The sequence below is a fragment of the Empidonax traillii genome, unplaced genomic scaffold (genome assembly GCF_003031625.1).
Source record: "Empidonax traillii isolate 1590-97213 ecotype Southwest subspecies unplaced genomic scaffold, ASM303162v1 scaffold447:size986111, whole genome shotgun sequence".
In the NCBI taxonomy this organism is placed as follows: domain Eukaryota; kingdom Metazoa; phylum Chordata; class Aves; order Passeriformes; family Tyrannidae; genus Empidonax; species Empidonax traillii.
The window spans coordinates 712,032-729,412 of record NW_020955640.1 but is presented as its reverse complement, the minus strand read 5'-3'; the positions used below and the strand labels follow the sequence as shown (position 1 = coordinate 729,412).

General features: G+C 39.5%; 1 protein-coding gene across 3 annotated transcripts in view; it reads left to right on the top strand.

Moving 5' to 3' along the window:
- The window catches only part of PLXNB2 (plexin B2), a 256,734-nt gene that overhangs the window by 179,962 nt on the left and 59,391 nt on the right, over positions 1 to 17,381 (top strand). For all 3 annotated transcript variants that reach the window (XM_027894893.1, XM_027894891.1, XM_027894892.1), the window contains 7 exons: positions 2,822 to 2,922; positions 5,012 to 5,138; positions 6,723 to 6,873; positions 9,376 to 9,490; positions 10,229 to 10,331; positions 10,807 to 10,908; positions 16,248 to 16,340. In XM_027894893.1, the coding sequence (XP_027750694.1) occupies positions 2,822 to 2,922; positions 5,012 to 5,138; positions 6,723 to 6,873; positions 9,376 to 9,490; positions 10,229 to 10,331; positions 10,807 to 10,908; positions 16,248 to 16,340 (792 nt within the window). The remainder of the gene's footprint in view (positions 1 to 2,821; positions 2,923 to 5,011; positions 5,139 to 6,722; positions 6,874 to 9,375; positions 9,491 to 10,228; positions 10,332 to 10,806; positions 10,909 to 16,247; positions 16,341 to 17,381) is intronic.

Below are 17,381 nucleotides of genomic sequence, written 5' to 3'. Positions count from 1 at the left end.
TTCCCTTTCCCTTTTCCCTTTTTCCCTTTTTCCCTTTTCCCTTTTCCCTTTTCCCTTTTTCCCTTTTTCCCTTTTCCCTTTTTCCCTTTTTCCCTTTTCCCTCTTCCCTTTCCCTTTTTCTTTCCCTCTCTCTTTCCCTCTCCTCTTCTTTTCTCTTCTTTTCTTTCCTTTACTTTTCCGGTAGTCAATACTTCTCATTTGGCTTCTGTTCAGATTTGGAACAGAACTCCAAACTCCAACATTGTCCACAAAACTCTGGGTGGCCTGGCACCACATATGACAAGCTGGCATGTTATGTAAAAGCCCTGAGGCCCTTATGAGGCTACAGCGTGTGCTACTGAGTAGCGTAAGGGATAACAGCAACCTTGAAGGAAGACAAGTTTTCTGGTGGCAGTCAGCTTGAAATAGAACTTTAAAAGGCCACAGACAATTTTTTTTCAAAGAAAACCTGCAAAAAAATAATTCCATATCTACAAGACAGTTAAATTTAGAAAGCAGCAAATTTATGCCAAAGAAAGGATTTCACATTAATCTTTTCCAAGTAGCTCTTGTAGACACTGCTGTTTCTGAATAATGTGAATAATAGTTTTCTTTTACAGAACCTGTTTAGCTTAAATATGAATAGCTAAAGTTGGGAGCTCTGTAATGGCATTACATTACTGTCATCTCCAGGAGTTAATTACAATGAGCAGTCCCACCCACTTTTAGAAGCAGATAGACAGGAGGAGAATAGAGGCCTTCAGAGCCGGGAGAAATGAAGCGACGTAAGCAAGGGGAGAAGAATAAATGCTGAAACACGCACTTCTGGGTTAAGCATGGCTGCGAGTTCTAAGAATAGAGATATCAGATCTCTGCTTTGTGAGTTTAAATGGTTTACAGTTATTTAAAATAAGGTAAACAATAAAGGGCAGCTAGCTGCCCTGATAGGTGTGCACACTGCTGAGCTACCTCGCAGATGCAGCCTGCCTCGGCATTTGGAAACAAATTGCTTGGGCTCTGTAAGCACTTGAGCAAAGTGAAAGTGGTGATGTGGTAGATGATAAGAAAAGAACAGACAAGAGAAATACAGGCAAGAGTAATAGAGGTTAAGTGTCATAGTGAGAATCAAGCTCTTCCTTTCCTGTTTCACTTTTCCTCCCTCTTCTTCTCCCAGCTTCTGCTACAGTGCCAATAGCAGTGGGTGTCTTGGAGGAAGCGCTTTCAAAAGTTGGTCCCCTCTGCTCCCACATCTTGGACAGAGATTAGGACAAACCCCTTGCAGCTTCTTAGGGAACTTGGAAAGGAGCTTAGCCCTGCTCATGCTGATTCGTTACAAGTGTACATCATTGGTAGGATCCTAGATTCCTTATGGTGCATACCGTACTCTGAGGAAAGCAGAAGACTGTGCCAGCACTTACCATGATCACTAGCTTGTTTGCTTGTTTTAGTTTTTAACACTCTTTGATTTAGAGTGCCAACTAGACATCTCTAAAATTAGGGGTTTTTGCGTTTTGAAGCTATCTATAAATGGAGCTGCTTTTTTGGTTTGGGTTTTGGGTTTTTTTAATCATTAAGGTCGCATAAAACTTGCAGAGACAGCAATCTCTAGGGCTTGTTTATGCTTGCCAGAATTATGAAATAAATACTTTGTCTTGAAAAAAATGAAAATCCATTCACAGGATATTCAGTTACTCAGGGTACCAGTTAGGGAAACAGAGTGCCAGTAACTCAGCTCCAGTTAGCTAAAAAGAAGAGAATGCTGAAAAGGTAAACACCTGTATTAATGAATGCAAGCAAACTGCACAATATTGGCATTTTCCCTAAATGAGTCATTCTCCTTAACTCTCCAAATGTGAGGAAAAGGCCAAACTCAGGCTGGTAAAGTAACTTTTTAATTGCCAGTTGTTTTAAATGAGATGATAAGAAAGTCTACATCTCAGAGTTCCTGTTACTAGACTTTCTGTGCTCTTTAGAAATAAAACATAACAGGAACATCAACAGGAAGATGTTGCATCACTTCAGCAGCATAGCAAAAAGGAATAGTTGTTTGCTGACTCCTCTTTCTGTGCACCAAAGTTGTTTATTCTCAGCACCAAAGGAAATCAAAACCAGAAGCTGAGTGCTTACTGGGGGAATGAGACATGAGAATTGATGATGTTCTTTTCCCTGCTGCTTCCTGTCATAATTATTTCCATTTTATTTTTTGAATGTATTCCATGGTGGAGGGTTATGCATGGAAAAGTGCAGTAACCCGAAGTGCCCTGGCTCTCTCATGCTTGCAGGCTTTCTGAAATGCCTTCTGGCTAAAAATGCATTTCCAAACAATTTCATCTCTGTGCTAGTGATATGGAGGGGAGAATATTCTGTTAAAAAAAATTATCTAGTCAGTACCAAGTTAGCCTTTTGAAAGTATCTGTCCTGCAGCAGCTGTTTCTTGAATTCCGAGCATTGTTGATGCAGTTTCTGTGCTGAGATGACTGCTGTAATGCAGATTTCCAGAAGTAACATAACTGGGGAAACTGAAAAGCTCAATTTTTCTCAGACTTGCTCATGATTCTTGATTATAATGATGTCCTACATCACTTTGAAGAACAATTAGATAATATTGGAGTGAGAAAAAATCATGAAAAAGTGTGTGAATTTGGACTTTGTTAAGGGGGAAAAAACAGGCTCTGTTTTTGTACATATTTTGTTAAGATCAGGCTGAGTTCTGATGATAATAACACCGGGTCAAGCCTTCTGCTGCCACAGGCAATGACACTGTACAGCTCTGTGCACAAACGTTTCTGTCTCCTTGTGCCTTCTTTGGATATTATGGTTTGCCTTGCTTTTGGTTCTCCAGGTGTATCAGTTACCTGTGCAGGACTGCCACAAATATTCAGACTGCGAGAAGTGTGCCCAAGCCAGGGATCCGTACTGTGGCTGGTGTGTGAGAGAGGGCAGGTGAGTGCTGCTGGTGTTTGCTCAGGTGCAGGCGGTGGAAGAGCTTAAGTTTTGACACGTGCTATGGGTTACTGCTCGACATAGTGATCTCAACATTTTGTGCTCAGCCTTACGCTCCTGATAGTGATTTAATTTTATTCATACAGACATTAACATCAGTATTCTGTGTGCACAAAAATAATGTCCCTGTTTACTTATGCAGATTTTATTAGTTTAGGAAAATATATATTTTTCTGCCAATAAATATCATTCTGAGAATGATTATACATTTTCTAACTGTTTTATCTCTCTTTGAACTGTACAGTCAAATGTTCTTCCAGAAAATAAAAAAATGCTCCCTATTTCAAGCTCAGAAAATATAGTATGTGTTCTAAGTAGAGCAGTAAAGTGTAAAAACAAACACAAATGGAAAGAAATGTTCCATGTCTAAAATAAAGTGTGTAGCTCAAATGCTTGTTTTATATAAACTTCATCTATCAAGACATGTAGCTACAGGGAACTCTCGCCTACCTGCAGGAAAGCAGAAAGTGGCATTTGGCTGACTATCTGCAGAGGTTCACTGAATGAATATTCAAACACATGTAAACTAGGACAGCACTGAACAGCTCTGTAATGTCTCTTCTTTGCACTCTGCATTGATTGGAGTGCCGAGAGGGAAGAGCGGTCCTGCAGTTTTCTTTTTGACTAAGTTAATTAACCCCTTGGCATGAGTGGTTGGGAATTTGTGAATCTAACTTCTAGCTGTTGGAACAAAGGGGATGTTTAATTATAATATGCAGAGAAATTTCAGGCTTCTACCTTCCTGCCTGAAAATATGAACTATTGTGTTAGGTTACCTATCAGCCTGATGTAGCATAATATGGAGCACTGCAGAGAAACTTATGCGGTGTGTGCAGGTTTATGTAATACACTGTAACTCCTCCAGCCTGGGTTTCAGTTGCTGTGGATGAAACCTGAGGATTTGGAATATAACCTCAAACTCCTCCTGGGCTGCTGGGAGTTGAAGGTTGTGTCACATATCATAAAAAAGGCAATTTTCCCTAGATTTCCCTTCAGGTTTCTGATATGACCACTGACCTCAATATTTCAAAATATTAATGGTTTCTGAGAAGAGGCAAACATGAATTTTCACATTTGCTAGTACTTATTTCCAATGGGGAGAAAAAATGTTTCATTTCTAAGTTTAAGTTCTGTCTCATGCTCACACACAGCACTTAGTAGCATGTTTCGGGATATGTTATGTGAACGTAGACTCCGTATGTAAATGATTTGTTTAAAGGAGGTTTGACAGAGCTGTGCAACAACTGCAGTGTGTTAAAGCCCCTGATGATTTAGCAGTCTTCTGCTGCAGCAACCAGAGGTTCCACAGCATTTGCTCCTAAATTTTGCACAGAATGGAAATAATATGCATGAGAGACTCCCCACACACACTTCAACATACTTTTGGAGCTACATATGCAGCTTCTGTACTGCAGCATCTCTTTTTCCTGTACTTGATCTGGGAAAATCTCCCAGACTTTTTGGTGAGGCTGCACAGCGACTCGTCTTCCTGTAATTTTAACAGTGCCTTGGCAGGGAGAGGTCTTAAATAGTGGCAGGAGGTAGTGAAAACATTCCTTATGAAAGTAACATTTCTAGAGTTGTTTCACAAGCTCTCCACAAGCTTGAATATCTCCAGTAATACTTCTCTGTTGGATTTTACTCTCGAGTGTTGTGTCTCATTACTGGCAGCATATAAGTGTCTGCCATTTGACCTGCAGAAAAAACAGCCTGTGCCCTCTCCTTCAGGATATTGTTATATATTACAATAAAGGTTGATTTCAGATGATCAAGTGATAGTTCCATTGCCTTATGGTTCCTGTGCGAAATATTACTGCCTCTTCATAGATTTGGGTTGTCTAATTCCAGATGGTGTCCAAAATAGAATAGGCACTTGCTTTTGACACCTCAAACCATCAATAGTTTTTACACCACTTATTCCATTAAAAATTCTTTAATAGCAAACCCACTAGTCAATATTGAAGCGAATTTGTAGGCAGAGTCCAGCTATAATATTACTTTGCTTTGTTTTTTGTTTCTTTTCTGTCAGGTGCACAAAGAAGGCAGACTGCGGAACATCCGATAAGGAGAATCACTGGCTATGGAGTCCAAGTGGCGCATGTGTGACCATCATTAGTGCAGAGCCTCTAAATATGAGTCGCAGAGCCCCTGCTAAGGTATAACAGGAAAATGCTTTCCTTACATATTCTTAAAGCACATTGATGTGACTACCAGGAAGATGAATATCTGCATGTCTTTATGCACAGTGGAGACCAGGAATAGGATAGTGTTTTCAATATTTCAGTCTCTGGCATTTCTCACAGTGCTCTTTCTTGCCTGCCGTTCTTGCAGGTTGCAGTTCATGTTTTCTTCTAAGAAATTTTTGAATTTGACCTTCTCTGTAAACCAAAGTGATGCACTAGTGTGGATGATAAAGCACTTACATTTATCTGAATATTATGGAAGTGTTGCACAGTGTTGTATAACCCATAAAAAGCAATTAATTGGTAGGGGAGATTTCATGCTGGCTTTTCAGCTTACTTAAGCATAAACTTAAGTAAGCGGTGAAGCCATAAACTGTTGCTTTAAAATCAGCAGTGGATTTGCCTACACAGTGAAGTCTGACTGCGTACATGGAGAAGGTAAATTCAGCATGCAAAACGACTCATGCAACAAAACTGAGTTCTTGGAGTGTGACCAGGGTGTCAAAACTTGCTCTAATTCCAAATGGAGCATGCCAGTGCAGACTGAGGCCTTCCCAGGGATGCTCAGCAAGTAAAATCAGTAAATGGCTTTTAATTCCTCTTAATCACAAATAAAGAAACTGTCTTTCAACTCACTTTAATTCCATTTCTCAATGATGTAAATAGCATTATGTTAAGGCCATTTCTACGCCGAATATAGACATTAGTAGAGTGTAACTGGTTTCATTGAGAAAGGGATGATTGTCATTTCTATTGGCAATACAAAATGGAAAAAGTTAAATTGTATAATGAACGCACCTGAAACATTAAGTCAAGGACAGCATCCAAAATTTCATTTCAATTGTTTCCTCTTTCCTCGTTAAGTTTTCGTATCTTATTTTGCCTTTAGTTCCTCACATACGATCTTTCCTGGAGGAGGTTAACATCTCACCATCACTCAGAAATGCTTTTTCATTGCTAATGATAGATCTCAATGGATTTTTTGCAGTTACATTGAGTCTTGGGGAAGCCATTTTTCTGTTCATCCCTTTCAACCTACAGCATTTCTGGTCCAGCTTTGTTTCCATTATTCTCTAGTAACACAGAAGGTTAATGTAATTTTAATTAAGTTTGTCAGGATTTAAGTGTTAACCACTGTTTACTGTTGCTAAACTGGATGCTGAGGACAAGAATAAAAGGCTTTGGGTGTGTCTGTACAGACGTTTTTGTTCTGATCTAATGCATTGACAGGACAAGAGATTTTTGTATCAGTATAATTCAGCAGAGACACAGCCTGGAAAAATTGGTAGAGATATAGGAAGAAAAGATTACCAGATGGGAAGAAATAAAAATTGAAAAGGAGAACCATTTTCTGTGATGCTAAAATATCACCACTGACCAAACAAAAATAAAAAAACAATAAAAAAGAAAAACAAAACAAAACAAACAACAACAACAAAAAAAAAATGCCAAAACAAAACAACAACAGCAAAAGCAGTTGAAATACCATGACTATAAATCTTACCAGCTTTTGGCTCATTTCTTTCAAATATTTTACCCTTTTTTAATTGTTTCCAGGTGGAACTGACTGTAAATCCATTACCAGCTTTGACTGCAAGTGACAATGTTTGCTGTACATTTGGGGGAACAACACGTTCTGCTCAATTGAAAGATGGGGTTATTATCTGTGATCCACCTGATATAATTCCTCCAACACCAAAACATCAAGGTAAAGAAATACTGCTACTCTCCATAGATAAAAGAACATAGACTGCTGTTTCTGATATGATGCTCTTATGTGAGGTGTATACAAGGTGCTTTTTCTTCCTCTTCCAGTCCCTCTCCCCAGATAGTCTGTTGCTGGACTCTCCAGTTGCTCAAACTTTTTGCATTGATGTATTCACAAGCTGTAGCGTTCCCAGTGTTTCTACTGGGAACCTGAAATAGTAGCTTGATAGACACATAGACAGGGAGCCAGAGAGGTGCTGCTCTGTGTCCCTAACAAACAAAACCAAGTTTCTATTGTCTGAATTGTGGGGTCAGAAGAGATGCATTTGTGCTTCAACTGTGAATTTGTTCATGCCTGATGCCTTAGTTTTGCTCTAGTCAACAGTACTTCAGTGGCTTGTTTTCTGGTCGCAAGGCTATCCTTTCTATTAAAGCTTCCTGCGTCTTCTACTGTGTGTCCTACAACTTCTGCAATAGTAAGCCCAGTGGAAAAATACTTGATCATATAATTAAAGACTGCATCGTTGTTCTGAACCACTGATTACAGGCTTAAGATCTGTTGCCAGCCATAATTCATTTCCTAGATGGTGCTTTGTTGGCGCTTTAATTCATACATCTTGATGCATAAACACATGGACTGAAACTGGTTACACAGCATTGTTTATTATATGCTAAGTTTTAAAAACTGAAAAGAAACAACAAACAAAAAACAGGTGCTCTTATAGCTTGCAGACATACTCCTGAGGATAAACCTTTTATATCTATCAAAACAGTCGTAAACTGTCAGAGCGGTACTTGAAAGCACTTTTCAAGATAAGTTTCAATTCTCTTAAGGCTGAAAGAGGTCAAAATTCGGTTCCAGTTGCAGGGAAAATTATTATGTTAAAATCTTATTGTTGAGTTTTACACTAGCTGGGGTGTGTCACAGCACTCTGTTATTTAGGGCCAACTCACATTCCCTAAATATTTTGTAAAACACATAAAGTAACAGGGTTTATAAGCATGACATTTCAGTGTTATCCAGCATGAAATATGAGACTAGAAGCCTGTCAGAGAAGGTATTAGAGTAAAGAAGTAATCAAGAAATAATATGTTCCTCTGAGTTGGTTGCACAGGGGTCTATATGAAAGGATGTTCAAAAGTAATATAAGGATGCTCAGAAGCTCAGCAGCCACCAGCAGTAGTTACAAACACAGGCAGTGGTTCACAGAACCAGAGAATAGTTAGGATTGGAAGAGACCTGTGGAGTTCACCTAGTCTACCCCTTCTGATAAAGCAAGTTCCCGTTGAGCAGGTTACACTGGATCGTGTCCAGGCAGGTTTTGAATATCTCCAGAGAAAGAGACTTCACAATCTCTCTGGGCAGCCTGTTCCAGTGCTCTGTCACCTTCAAAGTAAAGATATTTTTCCTCATATTCAAATGGACTCTCCTGTGTCTCAATTTTTGGCCATTACTCCTTGTTCTGTCTGAACAGAGTCTGGCACCATCCTCTTGATACCTACCCTTAAGATATTTTTATGCATGATTTTTATGTTCCTTGCAGCATGTGATAAGAAGTCCAGAGCTATCCAGTTACTCTTAAGAAACCCTACTGATGCTGGTAAAGTCTGGGCTGCTTTACTTGTGGTTGGTTCCAAAAGGAATAGGACGTTTCTAGGAAGGATGTTTTTTCACCATCCTTTTGTTAGGAAATCCCCTGGCATTCCTTTTAGTCTGAAATATTCAAGGGGACCTAGCGCACACAAAGGTAACTTCCAGCCAAGCAGCTGATGGTCTTCCAAGAACCTGTTCAAGAAAGCAGAGTTTGAAATTGCTCAATAGCTTGTGAAATAGCTTGTCATAAGGGCTAATGATTTCTGCAAAAGCTATTTGAAACAGTTTCACTGAGGAAAGCACAACTCTTAGTTTAGTAATAATCCAGATGAGAAGTACATTTGTGGAGAAATCATGTATGGCAAACTGAAACTCACAAGTGCCTGTGCTGACTTAGTGTTGCAGGCACTGCTGGGCATTAACCACAAAGATCACTTGCTTTAATTCACATGACAACAGTTTTAATTCACAAATGAAAGAAGTAATTTTACACACAGACATATTCATATTTAAGAAAATGTTTTATTTAAAATGACTGTTCCTGTGCCAGCTTTCATCTGTGTTCAATTATCTCCTTATTCGATTTTCCTTGTTATTCTGGGCTCTTTAAAATTCTAGCACGATGATAGCACCACTGAGAAACGCTTCCATAAGACAAAGCTATTCTTTAATTTTGCTTCTTCCCTTTTTTCTACCTCTGATTTTCTTCTGAGAACCATATGCTGAAAATTTTTTTAAAGCTTAAGAAGACAAAACAGAGCTCCTAGTTGTGAGATCCAGAGAGTCAACAGTATAGTTAAATATTTGCTTATGTCCTGTAAAATGATAAAAGTGTTATCATTGTATCATTCAGCTCAAGAGCTGAAGAATTGAACAACCACTTGAATAATTTTTTTTCTTTTGTGATAGATCATGTTTCAGTTCCACTTCAGTTAACCTTTGAAGAGAACAAGGTATTTTTTGCATCACATACTTACCCTTTTTATGACTGTGAAGAAGCAATGAATCTTATTGAAAATCAACCGTAAGTATTTCAGCTTCTTAAGTGTTTATATCCTGTAGCTTTGTGTGTGAGGCAACTGACAGCTGAGTTACACAATCATTTCATAATTAAGCCTTTGGCACTCTCAAAGATTGCCAGTGTCCCAATCCCTTTTCTTACCTTTAAAGGCAGTTTTAAAATGGTTGAATGGCACCAGATGAGCCAGCAACATAAGGTATGGAATAGAAATATTCATGGCACATATAATTAAAGGCCAGTTCATTGGATTACCATTTCTGTAGCTGCTGGTGTATCTGCAGGTGAGCTATGTGGATATTTGCTTGCCTACTGGTTCCCTGAAATGATAGATTGGTGCTTTGGGTTGTGGTGCTTTCAAGTACACAGTCAGTGCTGACTCTGCCCCCAGCATCAGCCCTGCTTGAGATGTTACTGCCCCAGGGCAGGCACAGCCATCCCAAACCCTTTGTTCAGCCTTATGTATGAAGGTAGATCAAAATAATTTCCAGTCCTCTCAGGCTTGATCTCAAAGTCTGTGCAAGATACTGTGGTTTTCTGATCCTTTCTCAAATATTTAATGACTAAAATAGCTTTTTGGATTTCTTGAACTGTTCTTATTATAAAGTTTTCAGCTTAACATAGTAAGGACGTTATAACAGACTGATCTACCCTCCATGAATAAATATGGAATTTCATTTACTTTTTCTGTCAGTGGGGGAAAAAGCCTGACAGTTTGTCATGACTACCGTGTTATATTTGTAGATGCTATTCCTGTGCAAGCAATAGATGGAATTGCCAGTGGGACTGGAAGAGACATATCTGTGAAGAGTCCTCTTCAATACAGGATGTGATTAAACAAAATATGGTAATGTTTAAAAATAAGGTTATTAGATTTTTATTAGAACATTTCAGTATTTTGTTTGCTTTATGTCTCATATCAGTTGGTTGAATTAGGATTTTAAAAAGGATCCTAAAGTTAACTCCAGAAGTGTAAGGTGGTGGGGTTTTTTTAGTGACAGTGCGGGGGTGGGAATTCGGGGTGTGATTGAGGAGGGGCAGTGAGACTGAATAACTCCTGAAAGGATATTTCTGTTCCTTTTACTATTTTGCTTCAATGGGAGGAACGAGATTTCAAGGCAGGGAAAGATAATCACCCACAGCTTTGACATATGCTGCAGTCATTTTTAGCATGTCTAATTTGAAAGGGTGTAATCAAATCTGTCACTGTATTTTAAGCATGAAGTTCTTCAGAACAACCATTCTATTGTCCAAAGGCCGTTGGAGCTTATTGTGATAAGATTTTTTGTTTGTAATAATATATAAAATGTTTCACTGTGCAGGAGGAAGAATGCCCACAGTTTCTAAACCCTGACCCTCCAATAATACCTGTGGAGTACCAAACAACTGTGTTTTTTGAGGGAAAGCATCTAGATTATTATCAGGTAAGCAGATAAATTCAAAGCTAGCTGTCATTTGAATGCAAGTTAAACTGCATCCACACCCCTAAACTGAAGCATTAGTTTATGTGCCTTGGAGATCCTGCTTGTACTTGTTTTTAAAGAAAGAAAAGAGCTACACATTCAAATTTGATACAGTCTTGGTTATTGTAGTAGAGTCATCACCAAGAGAGAATCATAGCTGGAGAAAATATTTTAACCACTAAAATTGGAGGGGGCACTTTAAGATCTACTGAAACACTGGACTATTTTTTTTCATCTAAAGAAATGAGAGAAGATGTAGAAATTGTGTATGTTTCATATCTTTTTTTCTAATTAAATACTTGGTGGGTTTTGTTGTTGTGGTTCTAGAATGACATCACTCAGTGTGCTTAATTCAGTTTTCACCTTTCAAATACAAAAATGCACTCAAAATTAAATTTTTCTTAGTTTGGATAAAATAATCTTTTGCTTTTGTGTGTGTGCGTGACCATCAAAACAGATTAGGCATTTTTTCAACCATAAAAAAGGCTTCTCTTTCTCTTTCTCTGTACTTGCTTCCAGAAAATAAATTACAAATCTTCTGAGAAGTAAGAGCTTGACCTCAAGCTTTTAATTGTTTTGTAACCTAGACAATGCATAAAATGTTATTGTTAGTTTGACAAAAAGAAGCTTAAAAATCATTTTTAGGTAATAGCTCAAGTATTGTTATTATTTCTGTTCTTTGTTTCTGTGCTGTCTTTGTGTAAATTGATGATAGATACACTGGGGAGGAGTGCATTGATTTCTTTAGCTAGTGGCCACCTATTGAGGGAAAGAAGGGTCTTACTTTTGAGTTTTTTTTCCTTTTTCAAACTGAAGTACTCTATAGCTTATAAATTCCTTCTGTCACCTCTGCTATGTCTGCCAAGGGATGGAAAAGGGTCAACAGGTCTGAAGAGTAGCGATGTAAGAAGGGTATTCAGAGAAGGGTAAAAAGCAACCCTTAAGCACTCTAATCATAAGAAGACTGAGTGTCACTACTGTAAACATATATGAAGACCTTGCTATATAAACATATGTTCAAAGATAAACATTTTTGTTTGAAGACCTTAAAACATATACAGATGATTAAAAGAAATTGGGTGAATTTGGTCTGGTTCCTGATAGGATGTCTGACTGTGTGCAACGTGAGGCCACAGCTCTATTTGCTAAAAATTGAAGGGTATGACAGAGTTTAAACTCATATTTCTTTTGTTTAAAATTGTGAAGAGCTGTTTCTCCACACAAGAGGAAAATATTTTCCTGCTTCTTGGAAAAAGGAAAAGCCACTCTCAAGAACAAATTCAGAGTAGATGCATAAGTTAGATGTACTGACTTTGGCTTCCAGTGGACCCTCTTCCTCCAAGAAAGAGAAGAAGCAGGAAGAATCCAAAAAGTCCTTTATCTAGTTTATCATTCTGTAATTAAGCACTTTAATCTTTCTGAATTACTAGTAGCAAAAAGCGAATGGAGAAAAATATTTTTTTTTTTTTATTCTGTGAGACACATCCTGTGGATTGAGTGCTTTATCAGGGGTAGCAATGTTTAGCAATTTGCCAACAGAACAGACCTGGTATGTATTTATTTAACTTGGAACTGGGAAGGCTTACAAGGATTTCAGGTCTCTCTAAGTCAAGGTGAATACACAGGCACAAAGCTGGAAAGATGTTGGAGAGCAGTGAGTGTCAAATGATGTCAGAGTAATTTTTCTTGGGTAAGAGCCATGTGGGAATGTCATGTCTGTCATGGGATCAGCTCCATATATCCTGGTACAGATGTGCATTTTTAAGCCAAAACAATATAATGCCTTCAGTGCCAGGACTTGAATAAGCACACACAGTTACTACAGCTGTATACACAGACCTCTATGTGATAGCAGACAAATAAGGCATAAAATAGTTGTAATCACACAGGCACTCATGCCTGTGGGGTCATGCTAGCTGAAGCAGTAACTTTGATGAGTGAAAGTTCATTTGAGTAAGGGCATAACTTACACTCAGCCTTTGGTAAATACCTCATGGAAATCAGGGTGGCTCAGGAGAAGCCATGGATGGATATTTTGTAGGGGTTGGCCTGCAGCCCAAATGCAAAATAGCATTTGGCTTCTCATGTGGAACAATTTTGCTACAGGATATGCTGGGCATTACAGTGTGTTCAGAGCTAGCAGTCATGCAGCTATGAGCACATTTAAGGCCTTTATTGATTAGAACATTGGTATATCCACTTTCCTTGCCTAAATTCTTGCTTAGGAAAAGCAAAAATTAATGTTCTATTGTCACTTTGAACTACTAGTTCTATTATCTTGGTTTAATCTGTGCTTTACTTAAAAGGCACAAACAGCCTTATCATGGGTGACTAAGTGCACTAGCCAACATTGTGCATATAAGCATCTTCATTTCTAGGTGGAGATGAGCAATGAAGGACTTACTGAGTAGGAGAGGTGAATGGCTTAAAAAAACTGCTATTGCAGAACTGAGGGAGGAAGTATAAGCTTGCATGTTTTGTATTCACCTCCTAACTTGTGGATGCTTAAAGTACAGTAAGTCTCCTCCTGAGGACTTCATTGGAGGGAAATGGATTAAAACAGAAGAGCCTCTTGACTATTTTTCTGCCACTCCTTTCTCTGAAAGAATTTCAGTAGGAAGGAGAGGTAAACCCAAGCTGTTGTCATTCTTTTGGGAATAGCCTCATACAGGATAGGCAGTTGAGAGGAAAGTTTAGTACTGATCAATCATATTGCATGCAATTTCTGAGAGGCATTCTCCAGCTGAGTCCTTGAAAGATTGGCAGAATAGGAGAGACAGATGTACCAGCATCAAGATAACCTTATTAGCCCACCAAAGATTCTCGTTAAAAGTAATTTCCCATTTGGATTTGTCTTTGTCATGTGTGTCTGATGTGTAACCCGCTTCCTAGTGTTTGCTGTATGTGTCTTGAACCCAGACTGCCAGCTGTGAGCTGTGTGGCCTTCTGCTCAAGGGCCTGGTATAGCAACTCCTGATTTCAACGCACTCCAGATATCAGCTGTCACACACAGTCTCCTCTCCCAGAGCATGCTGTTAAGCATGTGGGAAAGCTTTAACAGCAACAGCAGAATTTGAATATTTAAAAACAGATGTTATATTAAAATATGTGGAGTAGGGAAAACAAGGCAGCATTCCTAAAAAAAAAAAAAAAAAAAAGATTTGTAAGGAGGTGCTTTAAAACTCAGAGTATGTAGATGTTTCCTCTAAAGCAAGAATGAACTGTTAAAGTGGCAGACAAGTCTCAGTCAGTAGCTTATTTTCTATATGTAGCTTCTGAAAAGCAAGAAGTAGAAGTTATGTTCCCCTCTATAACATAAACCTAGCAAAGGCTTGAGTCAGGCCCTTTAACTGGTTAGAACATGTTGTCCTCCTCAGCCCCAAACCTTGGTGGGCTCACGTCCACTGCCCAACCTGTCACAGTGAAGGTGCAATAGGAAAGCTTTCCACTGCACTAATTAGATAAACCTAGTGACCCATGAGTTACCTATGATTCCAGCGTTGGAGAAGTAGCTACAAATAAACATGCTGTGATGCTCATCCACAAGGCTTAGATGATAGGAAACAATGTATGTAACCCCTGGAGCAGAAAAGAGGAATTGAGTAAACATTATTTTTTGGCCATGTGCTTCAAGACTCAGACAGCTCTGGTCAAAAACAAGGAGTAGTTCTTTATATCCTCTGTGAAGTTCTCATAAAGTCCAGCAAGGCCACTGCTAATGTTCTGTACCTGGGTCAGGGTAATTCCCAATATCAATACAGACTGGGGGTTAAATGCATTGAGAATAGCCCTGTGGAGAATGACATGGGAATGAAACATTAGATAATGATGATGTGCACTTGCAACCCAAAAAAATCAATGGTATCCTGGGCTGCATCAAAAGAAGTGTGGCCAGCAGGTCGAGGGAGGTATTTGTCTTCCTCCTATCCACTGTCCTGAAACTCCAGCTCTGGGGTCCTCAGTACAAGAAAGACATGGACCTGTTGCAGTAGGTCCAGAAGAGAGACATGGAAATGATCAGAGGGTTGGGTGAGAGCTAGAGCACTTACTCTGTGAAGAAAAGCTGATAGAGTTGAGGTGGTTCAGCTGGAGAAAAGAAGGCTCCAAAGAGACACTTTTGTGGACTTTCAATGTATAAAGGGGGCTTACAAGAAAGATAAAGAGAGACTTTTTAGCAGGGCCTCTAGGAAAAGGGAAAGGGGCAACGTTTTTTAAACTGAAAGAGGGTAGGATTAGACAGGATATAAGGAAGAAATCTTTTACAAGGAGGGTGATGAGTGACTGGAATAGGTTGCCCAAGAATGTTGTGGGTACCCCATCCCTAGAAGTGTTCAAGACCAGGTTGTATGGGGCTTTCAGCAACCTGGTCCAGGGAAAGATATCCCTACCTATGTCAGGGGTGTTGGACTAGATGATTTTTGAAGATCCCAACCTAAACCATTCTATGATTTTGTAAAGGTGAAGGTTATCTTGTCCCCCAGTGGGATCTGATTTCATAAGTGTTTATCAACAATACTGTCTGAAAATATCCTTGCTACTCATTTCTTCCTAAGATTCTTCTGGCAAAGCTGTTTGCACAGCTATCCTGGGGGCAGGAGAATCATCCAGCACAGAAACAGTGTTGTGGGGTGATGTGTTTGGTTTTTAACCAGCTCGGTTCCTTGACTGAATCACAGAACAGCCAAGCTGAGAGTTTTGCTGGTGCAGTGAAGGTCAGTTGGTATGAGCTTCAGCCTTATGATGGTAATTAATGGATTTAGGATCTAGGGAGAAGAGGGGGAAAGATGGTGTTCAGGAGGCAGGAGTACCCTAAACTGGTGCTGCCATCAAACTTTCCTGTGAAAATACATCTGGAGTCATAGTAAGGCATGAGAAAGCCAGAAAGAGCTGAGATGTTCATTCCTGTTTCCCATGCAGTTCTTGCATTACTGCTCTGCCCAGAATCCCTACAAAGCAGAACTCACACAGCTCTGTTAATAACATATCTGATGTGTGAAGCCATCCAGTGTTTAAATATCTTAGTTTTTTCTTATTGCTCCCTAAAATGGAGTGATACATTTGATTTTACTTTTTTTGAACTGTTTATTGTGTCCACCCCGAATGAATGTTGGAGGAGTGCATCAAGGTACCAGATTGCTCTGACTCCATGTTTCACTACCACTGCTTTAGATGACTGTAACTGGTTAGCCTACTGCATTTGGTCTTAATTACTTGCATAGCTGAACAGGATATTGCCTGGTGATGTTTACTATGCTTGGTGATGCTATACAAATTCTAAACTGAACTTTTCTCTTCCACAGGGTAAAAAATTTGTGGTTGGAAACAGCCAGTTTGAATTCGAAGCTCCTGTTGATGAATCAGATTATGGAAATTTTTCATTCATGACTAAAGAGGTAAATGCAAAAATATGATTCACCTAACAAATATGCTCAGTTCTTCTTCTTCTTCTAAAGTGTTCCAGTAGCTATATGTGTCCAGAATTATACTAGTAATATGGGTTTCCCTCAGAAAAGAAAGTCACCTCTGATAGAGCTTCTCCTTTGGCAGGAGTAGTCAAAGGCAACAGCTTTAGCTCAGAGCTCCTGGGGTCTCCTGTCAAAGCCTTTGATCCTTCTCCTTCATTTCTCTACCCATGCAATCCATAGATTTATGGAACTGTCCGTGGAGGAATTTGAGACCGTTATTGTTTGATTCTTCATATTTTATGCAATCTGGTAGAGTCATTGAGGCCTCACCTTGAATATTGTGTTCAGTTTTGGTTACCGCAATATAAGAAAGATATTAAGCTATTAGAGAGTGTCCAAAGGAGGGCAGTGAAGATGGTGAAGAGCCTTGAGGGGAAACCGTATGAGGAGCGGCTGAGGGCACTTGGTCTGTTCAGGCTGGAGAAGAGGAGACTGAGTTGAGACCTCATTGTGGTTACAACTTCCTCATGAGGGGAAGGGGAGGGGCGGGAATTGGTCTCTTCTCAGTGATGGCCAGTGACACAACCTAAGGGAATGGCCTGAAGTTGTATCAGGGAAGGTTTAGGTTGGATATTAGAGAAAGGTTCTTTACTGAGAGGGTGGTTGTGCACTGGAACAGGCTCCCCAGAGAAGTGGTCAGAGCACCAAGGCTGACAGAGTTCAAGAAGCATTTGGATGATACATTCAAGCACATGTTGCGACTCTTGGGGATGGTCCTGTGCAGGGATAGGAGTTGTGGTTCCCTTCCAACTCGGCATATTCTGTAATTCTGTGAAAATACAAGAATTTCAGTGCGTTCCCTCTCCACATCCCAATTCATTACCTTTCCCATTTTGCATCTGTAAAAATGGGAGTGGTAAGAATGGTAACAGTGTGCTGTTGTTCGACTACTTAGTAGTGTTATGATCCCCGGGCAGATGGAGCTTTCCCGGGCAGATGGAGCTCGTTAGCCCTGTAAGGCAATCCATC